The sequence below is a fragment of the Denticeps clupeoides genome, chromosome 14 (assembly GCF_900700375.1).
Source record: "Denticeps clupeoides chromosome 14, fDenClu1.1, whole genome shotgun sequence".
NCBI classification, from domain to species: domain Eukaryota; kingdom Metazoa; phylum Chordata; class Actinopteri; order Clupeiformes; family Denticipitidae; genus Denticeps; species Denticeps clupeoides.
In genome coordinates this window covers 16,405,499-16,417,652 of record NC_041720.1, presented here as the reverse complement: position 1 = coordinate 16,417,652, position 12,154 = coordinate 16,405,499, and the positions used below count along the sequence as shown (strand labels likewise).

The window sequence follows — 12,154 nt, the reverse complement described above, 5'->3', positions numbered from 1 at the left end:
AAATTTGCAAAGCCACGTGCTAATTATAAGACTGTATATTAAAAGGGCTGTTATTAATATAACTAAGATTGGCTGGATAGTATTAATTAACAACAGAAGGGTTAACATGACCTGATGTGGCTGTACTTTGTAGCCACAAACTAATCTTTATTACTTCTCTCGCGTCAAATTAGCGGCTGCGGGGTTACGTGACGTCATCCCGCGAGATTATTAGTGGGGGTGGGCGGTCCCCGCACGGCGGCTGCTGATTGGCTGCGGCCGCTTCATCTCCGCCAGCCCGGGCAGAGTGGAGGCGGTGGCCGCCTGCCGAGCGCCGAGCACCGGTCAGCGGTCATCGACCACCGGAGCAGCAGCATCGGGATGGAGGAGCTGGTAGGGACTCGTTACTCGGTTGTTACTCGGTCGTTGTTTACCTGCGCCGCTTCTACACACTTTTGTTTTGCTTTCGGTTTAAAAAAAAAAACAAAACTTTTTTTTTTTTTGGCCAAACACGAGCAGCGTGCAGTCGACGTGCACTCTGACCTTTGCACCCTTGTGCTGCTAAAAGTTCGGGACGGGGATCCACGGAAGTGGGTGCACAACTCATCCCTCATCTCATCCTGCTCTGGAACCCTGCTTCTCATCATTAGATTTCATTTCCAGCTTCTTCCACTCCCTTAAACTAAAATTAATGTACACAAATAATATCATGGGAGCAAGCTGCCAAGCTGCTCATTCTCTTCACCCCCCTGTGAACAATGGAGATGTCAATATGAGAAAAAATATTAATTAACAATAATAATTTTTTTTTTTTTGCCTCTGAAGTTTGACCTTTCAGCTTTTCACCTGTGCTCAGATGGACTTTGCTCATTTTGGTCAAAAGTGTTATTGCGTTATTGTTATTGATGTGAGTGCACAACATGAAATTGAATAGATTGTCTTGCTGAATTTATCATAGTTATTTTTGTTGTATTAATAATGATATTATGTGCTCTACACGTTTAGTACTCCCGACGGTACATCTCATACCCAGATGGATTCTGGGATATTCTGGAGGAGAGGAGGAGGACCAGTGACCTGAGTCACGCCCTGAGAACGTTTAACCCCCAGCCTTACAAGGGGGCTCCGCCCTGCTCGTCTAGTGAACTCAACAGGGCCGTGCTGGAGTCCCAGTTCCTGCGACATGTCGTTAAGGAGGTTAGAGGAGGCTTCTGAATTTTTAAAGACATAAAAAGTGTAATATTTGCATATTGGTTCATTGTATACTTGCAATATTTGTAATCCTGTGGTCCATAGCAGTCTGTAAAGCATTTCACTGCATATCGTACCGTATATGACAAAGAATTTGAATTTTTACTGCTTGCCACACATGTACCTTGCACAGAAGAAGACGGTGCCTCAGTTCCAGCAAGCAGAACCTCAAACAAACCTACTCTGAAGGTCTCCATCGCTGCTGGCCCACCTTCTAGGTGTGGCATGTACAGTTTGGACCACAGGGCAGCTGCTAGCTGGAGTTACTTATTGAAATGAATGTATTCATTGTACAGATCCACGCTTGCATTCCACTAGCAGCTAAATGAGATCTTTTCAGACATGGTCCATGGGTCGACTGCATTGAGGAGCTGCATCCTATACCAGATATATATGGCAGATGGACTTAAATGAAACATGAGTAGATTATTTTTTTTTTTTTTTAAGGTTTTAAAATTCAGTCACTAAAAGAGCCTAAAGGCATTCCTTTCCTTCTCCAGGTTTCAGCAGAGAGTGGTGAACCGGTGGAGGTGGTCCGAGACGAGGCTTCTGGGTTGCTGGAGGAGATGTCCCAGAACCTGCAACTGACCTTCATCCGCCTGTTGGGCTTCTCCCTCAGCAAGGTTTTCAAGAGGCTCTTCCAGAAGATCCTGATCAACGAGGAGGGACTCAACAGGGTGGGTGAAGCGACCGAGCGCTGTTCTTACGGAGGATGGAAAACCGGGTTCATCACGCCCTGCGTAAGGTGTCTACAGTCCTTCAAATTCTGACCAGGACCATGTCCTTCATTCAGACATTTTCACTCCTCGCAAAATATACCCACAATCCTCGCGCCTTCGTACTTGTAGGCTACTCCACTGTGTTCTCTGAGTGCCAGGACAGCCTTACCTCTGAAGGATCCAAGTTGGAAGGAGCACATCGCATCACTTTCACTCGTTCCACTATCATAGCAGTTCTGTCTGCTGTACTGAAGAGGTCGCAGAAACTGAAAGCACCAACTCTTCACCCAAGATGCAATTCTCTCTAGTTTTGCAACGTGTGCCCTAAAAACTCTCCCTACTCTGGCTGAGCAGCCCAGCGATGAGCAGAAAATGGCCAGATAAAAACGAGCGTATTAATAATTAAACCCTGCACGCACCGTTTAGGGTCCTGACCATTACAATGTTGTGTGTCCTGTGCCCCAGCTGCAGCAGGCCATTCCGGAGCACCCAGTCATCCTGATGCCCAATCACAGGAGCTACATCGACTTCCTGGTTCTCTCCTACATCATGTTCACATACGATCTGCCCATCCCGGTCATTGCAGCCGGAATTCGCAAGTATCTATTACATAAACTGACTGCGTCTTGCTCCTATGTGCAACTGAAAATATTTAAGATGGTGGAATTGTAAGCAGATTTTTGGAGTGGATTTCAGTTTTTCGTCCTCAGTTGGCTTTTTTTTTTTTTTTTTTTTTTTTTTTTATATAATTCCTTGCTTTCCTTTACCCCCAGCTCTGATGAGCATGAAACTGATTGGCGAGATCTTCCGCCGTTCGGGGGCGTTCTTCATACGACGTGCCATTGGGGACGATAAGCTGTACTGGGCGTTGCTTTCTGAGTACGTCAGGACGATCGTGCGGGTATGTGCTCTGAGAGAAATGTCACTTATACTGGAACTCGACCTCTAGCCAGTGTTTAAGTAACTACTCTCAGGGTTGACCTGGCTATAGGTGACCCCCCCCCCCAAACTATTGTGTATCCTGTGTTTTGCTAGATTGGGTTTGCTCCTGTTGAGTTCTTTGTGGAGGGACTGCGAAGCCGGACCCTCAAGTCACTTCCACCAAAGCTAGGTGAGCACATTGACCTTCTGTGGTGACCTGTAACCAGACTTTACCTAGCCTTCCACCAAGACTTTGTGATGTGGATAATGGTTTGTGTGCTTTGTAGGTATGATGCATATGGTTCTGGAGCCATTCCTTAAAGGAGAAGTCTATGACATCAGCCTGGTACCCATCAGTATCAGCTATGACCGGGTTCTGGAAGAGTCTCTGCTGGCCCATGAGCTCTTGGGCGTTCCCAAACCCAAGGAAACCACAAGGGTATAGTCTACCAACTTGTGCATTTATTAACCTCATTTAACCCACACTAGATAAAGGCCATCTTAGCCTAAGCTTTCTGACACTTATCAGATGCCCTTATCCAGAGTTACAACCACCACTGCTCCTGCACGTTCGGGGTCACCACTGCAGATTTCCCAGGTTTAGAATCTGAATTTAGTTTAGATGTGATTGTTAAATTGAAGGCTTAGTTACATTTAATGAATGATCGTTTCTCATACAAAAAAATGCTACTTTGCTGTAGGGGCTTTTGAAAGCCAGGAAGATTCTAGAGGACGATTATGGTTCCATGCATGTGTGCTTTGGCGAGCCGCTGTCTGTACGAGGCCTAGCCAAGGGGACGGTCAACCGCTGGCAGTATAATCTAGTTCCCAGGTAAAGTGAAGCCATTCCCGTTTTTTTTTTTTTTTTTTTTTTTTTTTTTTTTTAAAATATGAATCTGTTCACCTTGCTCTGTAGCCGTGTCTCTTTCTCCTCTTGTTACTGGTCTAGGGACCTTCCTGCGAAACCTAGTGAAGAGACCCTGGGCTTTGTGAGCGGCGTGGCCCACCTGGTGGTGCGTCTGCAGGAGAAGGGCATGGTGCTGAGTCCTTGGAGCCTGATTGCCACAGTGCTGCTCCAGAATCCACTTGGCATGGACCTAGATGCCCTCATACAGAGAACCTGCTGGCTACGGGAACTAGTTGAGGGGTTTGGGGCTGTGCTCCACTGGACTGGTAGGTGCCTTTAATTCCTACATCATGAATTTTCTTCAAAATAAAAATACGTATTTCGGTAGTTCTGCAGCTTGAAAAGTTCCCTGGATATTTTTGGAAGATTGGTGGCATTCCCACCACCCACCAGCATGTGATTAATGCTGATTTATAAAGGACTAAGAGAGGGAGAGAGGGGAGTTTTAACAAAAGCCCCCATTGTGTAGCATGCTTAGCATTCATGGTAAGATCTCTACCATAGTCATTTTAAACAGCGCTTACCTGCAAAAAAAAGAAAAAAAAAAACTTTCACATTTTTCAAATTTATTAGTGCTGTAATGACCGCTGCAACAATTTGCATATATGATTTGGTAGTAGGCATTGCAAAACCTCAATAAAGATGTAGGTGGTTCCTTTCAGATTATTGGCTAGAACCCATGCTGGCTGATTGTCTTCAAATTGAGCGTCACTTGACGCTGCCCTATAAACTGACCCGTGGCACAGACAACGAAAATAAAATGGATGCATAAATATGTGCAGAAAATACATCTGTTTAAGTTAGTCAAATTCACCAGATGATTATGATAATAATAATAATAATAATCTTTTTTTTTTTTTTTCTTTTTATCAATTTCTCTGCTATTATCAGGGCAGGTCCCAGCCTGTGAGGTGGTGTTGTCCAGCTTGTCTCGCCACCACTCTGTGGTGCGCTGTGAGAAGGGGCGTGTCACATTGGTGGAGGAGGCGGGGGCGTCGCCTGCCACTCCCGAGGAGGGTGTGTTCAGAAGGGCTGCTGCTGTTCTCATGTGTGCTTCGTACAGGAACCAGGCCCTGCATGTGTTTGTTCGACCTGCCCTGGTGGCCACTGCCATAACGTCACCAACAGTTACAGACGAGGTGACTATTGCTTTCTGTTTAAAGGATGCCTGTACGGCCCACGACTTTTCTGGTGGGGTCAGTGCTGTCCCCTTCCAAGGGATCTGAAGGCCACTTTCATTGAGCTTAACCAGGCCTGGCAGCAAGGCTTACTATTTGAAGGATATTATAGGCAGTGTGACCACCTCATCATGTACCTGAAGAGAGAAATGGATTAATTTGACTCCTTAGGCAGTTAAAATGTCCAAGCATCTTCTAAAACAGTGTGTGTGATTTAATGTGAGGCATACAAGACTTGTTTAATGGGTGAAAGTAATAATACATTCACTCCCTTATCCAGAGCGACTTACAATCAGTAGTGATTGGGACGGTCCCCCCTAGAGACACTCAGGGTTAAGTGTCTTGCTCAGGGACACAATGGTAGTAAGTGGGGTTTGAACCTGGGTCTTCTGGTCCATAGGCGAGTGTGTTACCCACTAGGCTAATTTTACTTGAATTATCTGGCAGTAGAGATTCAGCAAGTACACTGAACTCGTTGATTTTGATGACGATCGCATGGTCTACAGCAGATTCATCCGATGTTGACTCTGGGTCGTAGGCATTTGCCTGTTTTGTCTAGCTGGTTGTGGTGCTGCACTTTGAAACCATTATATTATATAACCAAAGCCTGGTGGGGAATATATTTGCCCAGAGATTTTCAATTCTATTTCAGTTCTGCATCAATAAAATGTAGTATTACTTTTACTATAGCGGTTCTGTAAGTGGTCCGGTCCATTCTTCTGTTCTCATTATTTATTTGCATAATTTATTATAGTATGTTCATGATTAACGCTTTCTGCTGCCAAAAAGACTCAAATGGTTTATTAATTTTATTAATATTGAACACTAAAATCAGATCATGCTGTGGATTCAGTTGGTTTTTAGTACATGAAATGAGTACTTGATGCATCGATAATAAACCATGAGTAATTGGTGAGTTGGTAAATGTTTAATTATGGTTAATTGACTCCTTTTAAGTGATTATTCTCCTCACCTACTACTCTCCTGCTTTGCAGAGGACATTTTCGCCCACTTCCAGTTCCTTCAAGATGTATTTTCAAATGAATTCATCTTCATCCCTGGCACGTCCCATCAGGTAAACAGTGAAAAGTGAATTTCTATTTCACCAGTAGGGCGGAACTGTGGCTGGTAACTTTAGGGCCAATAGGCATCCGTGTCATTTGAAGGTTGTGCTTCTCTAGAGTTTCTTCTCCTTTTTAAGGTTCCACCAATAGATTTTCAGAACCTGAAATGAATAGTCCATGTCCCCATGTCCGGCCATTCGTACTTTATTTCAGGACTTTGAAGAGGGCTGCTCATCGCTGAGGAAGTGCGGCGCTGTGCAGGTCTGTGACCAGCAGATCCGAGTGACAGAGGAGGGAAAAGACACAATCTTTTTCCTCACTGCGGTTTTGGAGCCGTTCATACAGACGTATCAGGTGACTCGGGAGTGAATCTCTCCTGCCCGACGTGGTAAACGTACACCAGGCAGTGGAAACTAAATCCAACGTGCACACAGTGCTTCATTTGTTTTGGTCTTGCAATCCATTCATAATCTGTGTGGGTTTTTTTTTTTTTTTTTTTTTTTTTTTTTTTAAATTCTTAATCTACATTAATCAATCAATAAATCAAACACACTATATGTTTACATCTCCAAAAAATATCCCAAAATATGCGGTCTTCTCTGCACCCAATATAATGATGGGAGAAGTCAGAATAGCCACAGGACGTCTGGGTCTGTATGAATTTATCCCCTGAACACGTGTCTCTCCGCCAGATGGTTTTCAGGCACCTTACCAATGAGCCTGACCAGCCGTTCACGGAGCGTCAGTACATTACAGGCGTGCGCAGTTCGACCTTGAAGCGCATCCTATCCGGTAAGAGACGCTATCCCGTTTTATACGCAACACAAATACCACTAGAAATATCCCAAGACTCCAGTAAAGAAATAGGCATTTCAAAAAGCATCAGCTTTTACGTGAACTACTTCTGAATTCCACATACTAACCTGATGTGCTGTCTTGACAGGTGACGTGCAGAGTTTTGAGGCTCTCTCGTCAGACGTGCAGAAAAATGTCTTATCTGGGTTGGTGAGGATGGGTGGTGTAACAAAGCTAAAAAAGTGAGCAGTTTAGTTCAACTTGCTAAATGATTGATTAAATGAGATGTCCCAGGTTTATTAGAGCTGTTTGTTCTACTCTATATGGACCTTTTTTTATAAGCAGTACGAGTAGTAATTTTACACTCCTGTCTGGTAAAATTTCAGGGGTGTTCGAAGCGAATTTAGAGTTGACAAGACCACCATTGGGAGAATTGCAGACAAACTCGGTAAGATATATATTCTTTGTTAACTTAATATCATTTGATATCTTGCAGGTACGATTTTGATCTGTATGTCACTTTGCTAGTGTACTTGAATAAAATAAAAGCACTAACTGAATTGTCTTCTTATTGCACTTTTAGCTGGAAAGATGCCCCCACATTTAACAATACAGTCAAGACTTTAGCCCACGACTGAGGAGACCAGCGAGCAGGATTCCAGCTCAGTCCATTTCCTTACAAACTGAACCAGCGGAAGCTCACATAGGTCATTAATCTTAGCACAAGGGTTTTTAATGACCAAGATACAGAACTTCTGGTTGAACGTTCGTGATCGTACCGCTTGGAAAACTGACGTAGTTGTAGTGTTTCTACGGTCAGCCTGCCAAAGTAATGAGGTACTTTTTCCATGGACGCTGTTCATAACTTTTTGAACAATTCTGATTTTGAAATAGCGTATCTGACATGCAAAGGAAGGTTTTTAAATGTGTAGCTACAAAATAGGTACGACTGGCTCAGTGTGTTTTTTGTCACTCCATATTTGTAATAGCTGTTCACTTTTAATTGTTATGTTTTAATGCTCCCAGTAATTCTTCATAAGTGTCTTACACGTGACAGAAAGATGACCTGGTCATAGATCTGGCCCTGATTCCTGCTGGCTTGTCTGACGACGGTTCATGGATCTTATTGGCTCATCAAGTGGGAGCGCTTTCATGCTCAGTTTCACGTTTGTGTAGATGCTGGTATTATCAATAATGACAACATTAGTGATGATTGATGACGGATGTTCCGCTGTTTTGGGAACACAATTAACTGAGACTAATTTTTTTTAAAACGGGATAATCGGGAAAAGTGTGTCCTTGTGAAAACACTCTATTAAAAAAATAACACTTGAATAGAAAACAACATTATTTGGCAACATATGACACTTAATGCCCGGAAATAAGAGAAGTTCCATTTAGATACATAAATAATATTAGTATTTCAGGAGATTGAGGAATTCCTGTCTTCCAAATATTTAAAATGTTTTTTTGGGGGGGATTCAATAGATGTTTATTTGCTTTATTTAGTACAAGAATTTTGGTGGTTATTATTTTATATTATTATTTCATGCCTTTTTAGGTGTCCTTGTAATCCATGTTTGCCCAACGTGTGGCTCCATTTTCAGACTCCTCAGATATTCTGGTATTCAATTCAAAACACTTCAGTTCAGTGTAACTGAACCCAGGAATATTACCCAGGAAGAAGAGTAAACTGCACCCTCCTCTGTTCAAAACCAGCTGAAGTCAATGGTACAGAGATCTTCCATTTTCACAGAAAACACAGTTTGTGGGGGGTATAATAATATAAAAATACATCCATACATCCATCCATACATACTCTCTGATGAACAATCAACCAGGGAATCTCTAGAATCTGGTGAAATCAGGCGCTGTGAGACAATGGGCATAATCGTCACAATTTTATAGGCACTGCTGTAGTCTGAGGCTCAGGAGGCGAGAGCCATCAGCCAGCCCATACTTGATAGTGAAAATGAACTTGTTAAAGTAAACGGAGTGGTGTTTGTCCCACTGGGCTGCATTTTAACTGCCGCCAGGTAAACAGATCCTGTCTTCTGCAGACTTAGAATCACATTTATTCAACAACATTAACACACAGGGAATTTGGTTTTGGTTCTGAAGATCCTCTATACAATATACAGTCATTTACAGGGCAGGTAATCTACAGTTAAAGAATCATTCAAATTAACAATGACTTTGTAGCACCATTTATGTACATAAAATCTACTAACAAATTAGTAACAACGGTTACAACCAGATCTGTATTCAAATACATGTGAAAATGTAATGATCTCTCAGAAGCATGTTATACTGTAGGTCATGATATTTTTTTACAGCGTCTAGATGTAATTCACTCACCCACTGATACACACACACACACACGCGCACACACACAGTCACTCAATTGCTTATGGTGTAGAGTTTAAATCTAAACTAAAAACATCTGTTTTCTGTGGCCTTCTGTTAAACCTTAGTTAGGGTACCGGGCCACCGTAGCACCAATATACCACTATAACCACGTATTTCAGTATCGGTCGTACGATGCCACCATCGGCCGCTGCTTCTGTTTGTTCTCTCTGAGACACGGAATGAAGCGCACAGACCACTGGCAGAAGCGGCCCCGTAATCTGAATGTTGCCGGTTCGAATCCCAATCCGCCAAGGTGCCACTGAGCAAAGCACCGTCCCCACACACTGCTCCCCGGGCACCTGTCATGGCTGCCCACTGCTCACTCAGGGTGATGGGTTAAATGCAGAGGACAAATTTCACGGTGTGCACTGTGTGCTGTGCTGCTGTGTATCATATGTGACAATCACTTCACTTTGTATCACTCCTTCCCAGCATTTCTTCCTTTCTTTTTTCTCTCTCTCCTAGAGTTTTTTTTTATGGAGTTTTTCCTTGTGTGCAGAAGGGTCAAGTGTGGGGGTGTCAACTGCAGGGTGTCTCAAAGCCCATTGAGACATGCTGTATGTGATTTTGGGCTGTATAAGAAATAAATGTTGTAGAGTGATAGCCCACCGCCATTCACTCATACAGTCAAAGCCACGTCCCCCTAATTCATGCATAGTTTTAGTAAAAGGGAAAGTAAATTAAAATGATAAAGGAGACAATGGCAAAAGGATCCAAACTAAAGTCTTGTTTGCTACAAGAAATTGAACAGTTTGCCTTTTGACCTCCTGCTCTGTACTTGTCTTTTATTATACTGGGTGACCGGAACAGGACACCTTAATCAGTCACACTCCTGTTTCATTCACGTTCTGCTGAGTCCGGATCTGGGGTGCTACCTGGAGCAGCGGGACCCCATCGAGCTCAGGAGAGGGGAGCTGACCGAGCCCGTCTGGATCCCCATTCAGAAACACGCTTCACAACATGAGGAGCATGTCCAGGCACTCTGTCAACTATTGCAATGCCAAGGTCAGAACTGCAACACCGACCTTGAGAGGTGATGTGTCATGATGAGTATGTTCATGCGCTATATTCATAACGCTGATGTATTTTAACTAACGCCTACTGTGTAAAAAAAAAAAAAAAAGTGTATTTATTGATGCCTTGTTTCTATGAAAGGCACATATGGAGTAGACAAACATTTTTATGGGGGTGGGGGAGGGTCCAAATGTTTCTAAAATGAGTGAAATCAAGGAGTGCACAAATCTTTCCCAACAGATTTGAGAAGTTGTTTTTTTTTTTTTTTTAAATGGCTCATAATTCCAAAGAAAATTTGGAATTATGGGCCATACATTAATCCATCAGTGTGAACATGAATGAAAGACTGGATTAACAAGCTTTTGGAAGTAGAAACATGGTAATTAATACCTGCAAATACTTTCCGGTCAGGTCCTCTGATAGAGATAAATAACAAAAGCTGAGAGAACTCCAAGCTATGCAGCACCAACTAAGCTTCACCAAAGATGGTAGTTTTATTGATGTGCTTGTCCACCACTTTTTTTAGGAAAATTATTTCAGTTTTGTGAGTTGTTCTGTCTGCCCTGAAGACACAGATCGACTAAGATCGAACAGAACTTAACTCTCGTTCATTCATACTGACCTTGTGTTAGCAGGGTAAGTTAGTTAGTGGGTAAAACACTTTTCTGTGAACCAGAGTACCACAAAGTCACATGTTCAAACCCCACTTACTACCACTGTGTCCTTGAGCAAGACACCTAATCCTGAGTGTCTCCAGGAGGACTGTTACTGATTGTAAGTCGCTGATTGTAAGTCGCTTAGGACAAGGGCGTCTGATAAATGCTGTAAAGGATTGTCTGTTTGACAGCCTGAGTATTGAGTGGACTGAGAGGACTGGGCTTTCCTCACAGTTACTGTTCAGCAGATGTGAGGTCACACTTCAGATATGGGACATTTTCTCGCCAGTCCTGGTCCTGAAAACCCCACCTAGCACAATTAGCGTTCAACTGAGGAAACAGCACATTTCACTCACATGCAGTGTCCTCTCCTTATTCAACGATGCACTTTACAGATATCACTTTAACAGTGATATCACAATACTTGATTCATGTATGCAGGAGTTCTCTACAATATAATAATCATATGATGTGAAGAAAAATATGCCTCTATCATCTTTGAAACAAAATGGGGACAAACGTTTTAAGTGCATGTGACGCCTGTGATTTTATAATCCCAGCTAGGCCTTATGGCATTTATTCAATGCTCTTATCCCGACAATTTATCCTGTCGACAGGGACAGTCCCCCTGGAGACACTCAGGGAAACGATGATAGTAAGTGGAGTTTGAACCTGGGTCTTCTGGTTCAAGGGCAGGTGTGTTACCCACTAGGCTACTACCACCCAGACCTTGTGTGTGTGGAGTTTGCATGTTCTCCCCCATTTTGGTGTGGGTTCCCTCCAGTTTCTCTGGTTTCCTCCCGTCATCCGAGGTCATGTACACTAGGTGGATTGGTGATTCTGAATTGACCGTTGGTGTGAGTATGAGTGAATGTGGTGAGTATCACAATATTCCCACTATTTCCTGTATCACAGACCATGTACCATGTACAGTTAAACTCTAGAGGGCACTGCTGCCTCAGTTAAAATCGCAAATCAAACGCTGGACTGTCTCGGTCCTCATTCTTTTTCAGTGTTTTGTGTTTTTGGATACTTGAAGAGTACAACCCCCTAATCTTGCATTACGACAGATCTCCAAGGTAACATGGAATTTTTTCCTTTATTACAGGTGGAATTTAAAAAGAACAAGGCCTAGTCTTGTATAAAAGGTTCAAATTCGAATAATCTGTTAAGTGCCACCAACACGCCACTCCAGTGTTAAAGGATCCTGGAGGGCCCTGTTTTGTCTGCTCAGCCAATACTTGGCTGGTATTGAACTCAT

General features: G+C 43.0%; 1 protein-coding gene across 2 annotated transcripts; it reads left to right on the top strand.

The window, feature by feature from the left end:
- Positions 1 to 264: 264 nt before the first annotated feature.
- Positions 265 to 8,289, top strand: gnpat2 (glyceronephosphate O-acyltransferase 2). 2 transcript variants are annotated; one of them, XM_029002173.1, is made up of 16 exons: positions 265 to 372; positions 985 to 1,176; positions 1,731 to 1,907; positions 2,415 to 2,544; positions 2,723 to 2,850; positions 2,985 to 3,060; positions 3,158 to 3,309; positions 3,572 to 3,702; positions 3,820 to 4,043; positions 4,669 to 4,916; positions 5,953 to 6,030; positions 6,233 to 6,373; positions 6,712 to 6,811; positions 6,963 to 7,056; positions 7,201 to 7,262; positions 7,398 to 8,289. In XM_029002173.1, the coding sequence occupies exons 1-16, from the start codon at positions 361 to 363 to the stop codon at positions 7,439 to 7,441; spliced, it is 1,989 nt and encodes a 662-aa protein (XP_028858006.1). In that variant the 5' UTR covers positions 265 to 360; the 3' UTR covers positions 7,442 to 8,289. The 2 variants fall into 2 exon arrangements, 1 of the variants encoding a protein (XP_028858006.1); XR_003751845.1 differs by lacking the exons at positions 6,963 to 7,056; positions 7,201 to 7,262; positions 7,398 to 8,289 and having other exon boundaries at positions 3,787 to 4,043; positions 5,951 to 6,030; positions 6,712 to 6,809.
- Positions 8,290 to 12,154: the final 3,865 nt, after the last annotated feature.